This window comes from Prunus avium, chromosome 4 (genome assembly GCF_965620075.1).
Source record: "Prunus avium chromosome 4, drPruAviu1.hap1.1, whole genome shotgun sequence".
Lineage (NCBI taxonomy): Eukaryota > Viridiplantae > Streptophyta > Magnoliopsida > Rosales > Rosaceae > Prunus > Prunus avium.
In genome coordinates, this window is record NC_142287.1 from 17,190,642 (window position 1) to 17,198,032 (window position 7,391).

Below are 7,391 nucleotides of genomic sequence, written 5' to 3' on the forward strand. Positions count from 1 at the left end.
ATATATAATTCGCATTCACATGAGTAATAAAATGGAGAGAACTACTTTAATATCAATGAAAAAAACCAAATTAAGATTATTAGGCACACAAAGTGCCACGTCATCACCAACGATAAAAACTGATAGGATAGGCCAGAGTGAGGGGGGTTTTGAGAGTTGTGATAGAGTACAGAGAGAACAATGGCGGGAGCTTCTTCAGTGTATATGCATTTGAAGAGCAGAGTGAGCCTTTGTAATGTCACTGCTGCGGTCACTTCTTCTCCTAGTAGTAGTTCTGCAGAGGCCCAAATTGGGAGCAGGGTTCAGCTCCCTGAGAAGACCCGAAACTCGCGGGTGCTGGTTCTCGGCGGAACGGGTCGGGTCGGAGGGTCCACTGCCATTGCCCTCTCCAAGCTCTGCCCCGACCTCCAAATTCTCGTTGGCGGTCGAAACAGGTAATCAAATTTACCATTATGCCCAACAAAGAACCCAGTTCTCTCTCTTACAGTCTCATATTTGTTTGGTTTTCGAGAAAACATGATGGAGAAAATAAAATGATAATTGTTTGAAAAAACATAATGGTTTAAAATTAGTATCTTTAGCAGAACCACTTGATTTTTTTTCCAATACCAGATAGAAATTTGTAATAAAACGTGTTGATGGGAACTTGTAACTTCTTTTCCCTCATTTTCTCATCAAGCAAACAAATATTAGCTTTAGAATTTTCTAAGTTGCACCACAACACAGACCCAAAAAAATATATATATATGTGTGTGTGTGTTTAGTTTTATGACTTATTCAGTTGGGTATGAGGTAATTTTCTTTATAAATTTGAGGTAATGGTACTGGCCCTGTAATTTCTTGGTATTTTTATCTCCCTGAGAAGATGTTATCTATTGGCTGGTAAAAATAGGTGAAATTTAGAATTGTTGAAATCAATGTAATGGCAATGATGACAGGATTCAGTTATTTAGTTGTAACAATTTATGAGTTTTGATATAACTAGAAGTAAAACTAGAAATACAATGGCATATAGAGGACAAAGATAATAATAAGAACACCTTGGAAGAAGTTCATCTTGGATTGATATTCTTTGTAAAAATTAGATAACTTGATAAGGGAAGTATCTACAACTTGCATATATTTCAAGAAAGATCTCTGAGAATGGCCATTTTTATCTGCCATCCATCACACCTCGCTAAAATCCACTGCGCAACATTAATAATTGCTCAAAGAATAAAAGGGCTTCTTTTGCCTGTTCCACATTGTCTCATCTAGACCAGATTGGACTAACAACTTTTAGTCAAGTGTCGAGAACCAGAGCATGTCAAATTCTAGTGGTCCACAAGAAGTAAATATCAGTGATCAATTGCTAGATGACATAAAGTTAAACAATATTAATCTTCTGGTAAAATACACTCTTGAAAATGTGTTACTTTTTCACATCTCGTTGGTCAAATCTGATTACGAATGCTGGCAATTTGAGATGCTACATTTCTGGAATTATGATTCTATCACAGGGAAAAAGGAGCTAATATGGTGGCTACACTTGGGGGAAACTCAGAGTTCTCTGAAGTAAATATTGACAATGTAAAATCATTGGAAGCAGCTCTGAAAGGTGAATGATTCTTCTAAGTTCTTTTTCCATGATACCATGATTTAATTTCAGTTGGCTTCCCATACTGGGGTATTGAATGGTTTCACCAAATAAGTATCAGTATTGTACTTGGCTGATTCTTTACCCATTATTTAGGGAATATTAACCATAAGAAAGGTGTATACATTCTCATTTTGAGTTACTCTAAGTATTTCTTTAGAATTTTATTGTCTTCTTTGTACTCCTGGTATGAACCAAGAGTACCAATGAAATTTAGCTCTTTATAATTTAAGAATAACTGAATCCATTTTCGTTTGCAAAATTTTGGGTAGTCTTCTGTAGTCCATGTATCACAAGCACCTATCTCTGCACCTAGGTTAAAGAAAAAAGAATAAAGGGGCAAAAATTGTAATTTCTTGCCTATTTATGCTTGACCTATGTAACTTTTTTTGTTATGTTGTTCTGCTTTTTGGTTTGAGAACTATGAAAGCATTGAGCATGAATGTTGGGACAAGCGGCCAAAAGAAAAAGAAATGTTGGGACAAAGAGAAACATCATTTATCTCTAGAGTTTTCCATATTCTATTCTATGCTTTTCACTTAACCAATATTTACTGAACAAATATGCCCTTGTGTCTGGGATTTCATATATTTCTGTTACAATATCACATTTGGGAGAACACTGCATATAATAGAGATCATAATTTATGTCCATGTAGTATTTTGTGGTCTTAGTTTCATAACAGTGATTATCAAATTTGTTTTTAAGCGACTTCTCTCTGCAGATGTGGATCTCGTAGTTCATGCTGCAGGGCCATTCCAACAAGCAGAGAAGTGTACTGTATTGGAAGCTGCCTTACAGACAAAGGTGAGGAATGTTACTATGGCCACAGATTGTCTCCCCCCCGCAAGAAAAGAAATTTTTTGTGTGTTTTTAATTTTAAGTGACATATGTTTGTTTCGTTTGTGTGTGTGCGTGTTTATGTTGGAAAATAGATCTTAAATTTACTATAAATGTATGACTTTGGTAATGTGTTTCTTCTCTCCACAGACAGCCTATGTTGATGTTTGTGATGATACAGCCTACTCACTGCGTGCAAAATCTTTCAACAGTAGAGCACTAGCTGCAAATGTTCCGGCTATAACAACTGGTGGAATTTATCCTGGAGTGAGCAATGGTGTATCATCAGCACATTTTGTTCTGTAGTCCACAAAGTTTGGTACACTTGCTTGTGCATATATTTGAACTGTGTTTAAAATGAAACAAAAGGAGTTGTTTGTCCCAGATAATATTTCAAAGATAAATTTCTTTGAAATAAAATGCAAGTGAATAATAATCTCAAGTACCAAGCTCCTTTTTATTTGGGTCCGTAGCTAAGATTTGTTACTCTCGGGATCTAGATAGACCTAAAAAGCCTGGGCTGAGATACTCCAAGTAGCGGGTTTTTTGAATTCAGATGAGATGTACCTTACATGTATAATTTAACAACTAAACCTCCTAACGTAATAACCTAACTTTTGAGTTTGTCTATGTGAGGTTTGGATTATCTCAAGGACTCTTGTCCACAGTTAACATACCAAATTTTTTGTAAACACACCAATGGAAGATCATAGAAATACTCATAAATTAGATGTGTCGTCAGATGGTATTCTTGTGTGAAAGTGAAAAGGGGTCATATCTACTATTCCTTGTCTCCTAGATACTGACTCCTACTGTTATAATGACAGTGATGGCTGCAGAACTAGTTCGTGCGGCAAGAAGTGAAAGCAAAGGCAAACCAGAAAGGCTAAGGTAGCAATTCCCATTACCTTTTTTAAGTCCAAGAATTGTTTAATTTTTATTGTTTTAAACTTACATTTACAGTATTTCTCCAATCAGTTGGCATCAAATTGGACTTTCTTCTGGTTGAGATTCTTTGTCATTGAATGGTATCTTCTACTAAAATTATCTTTCATATTAATTCGAAATAAACCGTTTTTTGGCCCCATTTCCCAAGCTCTGTGGTCAATGTCTTCCCCAGTCGCATTCCATGTCTTTTTATTGTTATTCAAATTTGAGCAAACTTGAAATTGGATGTTTGGGATATTTCGAAATGCTTCTTGATTGAGATAACGTATTCAATCTTATGCATAGTCGCATATAACATGGCATGTTTGTGCTTTTTCTCTATGGGGTCTTCATGAATTCTATGCCTAACAAATATCTGCAAATATCTTCTCATCAGATTCTACTACTACACAGCGGGCACTGGCGGGGCTGGTCCAACTATCTTAGCCACTAGTTTTTTGCTTCTCGGAGAGGAGGTTGTTGCATTTAATAAAGGTTAGTTTCAACGCTGTTCTAGAATTTCTTCTTCTCCTTTTCTATTGTGTTTGATGACTCCTGAATTCCGTATATCATGCCTAACACCAATAATGGGCTACTCAACCAGGAGAAAAGATCAAACTAAAGCCATATAGTGGAATGCTGACGATTGACTTTGGAAAAGGAATTGGAAAGAAAGATGTTTATCTGTTGTAAGTTCTGTAAGCTACAATTTTATGCATGAGTTTGAAGTCACCAAGTCATATGATCAATAAATTATATACAAATCAAACCTGTAATACCATTATGGCTACCACCAATTGGGTCATTATGTAGATGATGCCAAGTTCCCAACAAGTCTCATGCAGTTGTATACAATTCCCCCCATAAACATTTTCTGAAAGGGCAACCCCATTAGAAACTTGTCAATCAAATATTTTGGTATAATTTCTAATTTTTTTTCTAGTTATGTTCTTTCTTGTTGACATTGTAATATTTCAGTCACCATGTTTTACAGCCCTATACTGGAATTGCACTAAAGATAATTAACACGATCGAAGAAGTTTCACCTGAAGTTTTGTTTCAATTTTATTTTCTTGTCCTTGCAAGAAGGGGAGACAAATATAAGTTTTATGTACCATAATGGTCTCATAAGTTTTCTCATAGCTAGGTTGAGTTTGTCAATTATGTCCACGAGGGGTTACTGGCCATGCAGTACTTGATAGATTGCAGAATAACTCTTAGATTGCATAGTAGTTTGTCCTCGAGATGCTTTTGCATCCTTTAATCAACTCCCAAAAGTCTGATCGGGACTTATTTTCCTTCTTTTGAAGCTTAATGATTTCCATTTAGATGAACCAGTTGGTTTCTGTCTATCCGCTCAGTTAATAAAGTATGAAACTGCTATAATACAAGGGTTGTACTAAACCTAATCTTATTTTCAGGAATTTGCCAGAGGTAAGAAGTACTCATGAGGTCCTAGGAGTACCTACTGTCAGTGCTCGATTTGGAACTTCACCCTTCTTTTGGAATTGGGGAATGGCAGCCATGACTAGTCTTCTTCCAGCAGTACGCTATGACATTTGGGATTTCATGCATCCCCTCTGATAATCTAGAATTGTAATTCTAGCCTTAGCATTTAGATTTTCACCCTTATTATAAGAAATGAGATGAGATTTGATTGACTATTGCCAATATTCTGCATTTCAAAGGGATTAGTGAGGATTACGAAACAAATTCTCACCAAAATGACCCACATTAATTTTGAGTAACTAACTGTTAGCCCGTATAAACTTTTCAGGAGCTGTTGAGAGACAGAAGCAAAGTCCAACAGATGGTTGACCTGTTTGACCCCGTAGTCCGACGAGTTGATGGTATTGCTGGAGAGCGTGTATCAATGAGGGTGAGAGGATATAAACACAGAATCAAGTCTTCAGTTATTTCAACTTCTTGTTAAACTTTTTTACTAGTACATGAGGGAAAGAATAATAATTCACAACGTCTTTGTCATCGCAATTCACTTCACTTCATTCTTTTTCTTTTTGGTGGGGCGGCAGGTTGATTTGGAGTGCTCTGACGGGCGCAATACAGTTGGCATATTCAGTCACAAGAGACTCTCCGTGTAAGTTTTAAGTTATCCAGAGGCCTATTCGTTTATTTTTCCTTCCAAAATCAATCACGGACACCCTGATTCCCTTTTCTTTTAAATGTCTGTAAAATGTTACAAGGTTGATATCGAATGTGATATTTGTGGTGTGGACATATGTATGTGAAAGTACGTACTGGAGGATTTGAATGAGATGTGACTGAAATAGAATTTGTGTTGCAGATCAGTTGGAAATGCAACAGCTGCATTTGTTCTGGCAATTCTTGAGGGAAGCACAAAGCCTGGGGTTTGGTTTCCAGAGGAGGTATGTACAAGGGCTGAGTACGTAGTTTAGAAACCTAAAAGCTGCCCATTGATGCAATAAGCCTCTTATCAAATTCTCTCTGTATAGACTGAAGGCGTTGCAATCGAGGCAAGAAAACTCCTTCTCGAACGTGCTGCACAAGGAACATTCAATTTTGTAATGAACAAGTAAAATTTCTGGTCCCTTATTCTCTTTCTTATAGATTATTTGTATTGACTATTCCATTTCTTTCTTAATATTTTATTGGTCCTCAAACAGGCCATCATGGATGGTGGAAACAAATCCAAAAGAGTTAGGGTTGGGAATATACGTGTAATACTCACACAGAAGTCAATCTAAAAGTTCAAATTCGTCTTCAGCTTGTTCATCATGTTGCAGAGGTATAGCGGGTGGCACCATCTTTTTTACTCCAATTATGACACAAGTTTTCAAGCATTAGATAAGAAATATATACTGATAGGGTCGTACTGCTTATTTAGTTTTTTTAGCCATTGTCAAATATTAATCGTTTTTTTTTTTTTTTTCAGGTGGCGAATGTTTTTATTTGTTGCAGTTGTGAGGCTTCCCTATCTTGCAGGACCAGAAATCTATTGGGTCATTACTTTAAACAAATTTTGGAGAGAAATGTGAATCTTTTCCGCCCTCTACATACGTGGTATTCTTTAGTAAATGAAACAAGTGGATTATAATTTACATCTAATGCCATCCTATATACTCATTTTAATGCTGTGAAGAACTTTTATACATGTCATATGGAGGATGAGAATATAGCCGCTCTAATTTTCAATTCAGAGATCAACAAAAAAGACGACAACCCCATATTTTCAGAGTTAAAAAATGGTGATTCTGCCTTAATTAGTGTAATGCCCCGACCCTAATTTTATTGCTTAGATAAATTATTTAATTTATTTAAATTATGAATTTACAATTTTGTCATCGGGGATAGGGTTATTTTGGTCACTTTTTAATCCAGAAGAATTTTGGGGAAATGAATGGCACCATGACATAGATCACGTCAAGATGAGTCCGTAGACACATAGTGGGCTCAAATCGAAGTTGAAACGGAAAAGTTACGATTAAAGGAAGCATAGTGGCAAAATTGTAAATATTTCGAACAGGGTTTTTAAAAATCTGAAATTTCTTCTCTCTCTCTCCCGATTCTTCGCACGACACACCCTCCCCCAAAACAGTAATAGCCGGTGGGTTTTGGCTTCCCGCCGCTGCCACAGCCCACCCCCGGCCACGGGACTCGTACCAAAGTGACCGGCTCTGCTCCCTCTTCCTACCCCACCCCTCAGCTGCCACAATCCTCCGCTCCTTTCGCCGAAAAAGTGAACATTTGGCCGGTTTTTCTCAAAACTTCCCGGAACTCGTTCCAGCGATTCCGACCGCTAATTTCTTCGATCTAGGTATGTTTTTTCATCCTCTCAATGTGTTCTAGCTAATGATTAGGTTGTTTAGGATCAATTTCTGCGTTTTGAAACTCAAATTATCACTTAAAGTTTGGCCGATTTTCGGCAAGTTCCGTTCACTTTTTGGCCATGGTCTAAGAACAAAAGTTGCTCCACTCATTGTCATGATCATGTAGGTATAAGTCTTAA

The 7,391-nt window shown here is 36.8% G+C and overlaps 1 protein-coding gene across 1 annotated transcript; it reads left to right on the forward strand.

Annotated features, from left to right (window-relative positions):
- The first annotated feature begins 136 nt into the window (after nucleotides 1-136).
- On the forward strand, nucleotides 137-6,526 carry LOC110753924 (Saccharopine dehydrogenase). Its single transcript, XM_021954911.2, has 14 exons — nucleotides 137-434; nucleotides 1,500-1,597; nucleotides 2,361-2,443; nucleotides 2,627-2,753; nucleotides 3,304-3,367; nucleotides 3,801-3,898; nucleotides 4,008-4,092; nucleotides 4,825-4,948; nucleotides 5,181-5,282; nucleotides 5,437-5,501; nucleotides 5,709-5,790; nucleotides 5,878-5,957; nucleotides 6,049-6,170; nucleotides 6,318-6,526. Exons 1-13 carry the CDS (start codon nucleotides 181-183, stop codon nucleotides 6,104-6,106), a joined length of 1,320 nt encoding a protein of 439 aa, XP_021810603.1. The 5' UTR covers nucleotides 137-180; the 3' UTR covers nucleotides 6,107-6,170; nucleotides 6,318-6,526.
- Nucleotides 6,527-7,391: the final 865 nt, after the last annotated feature.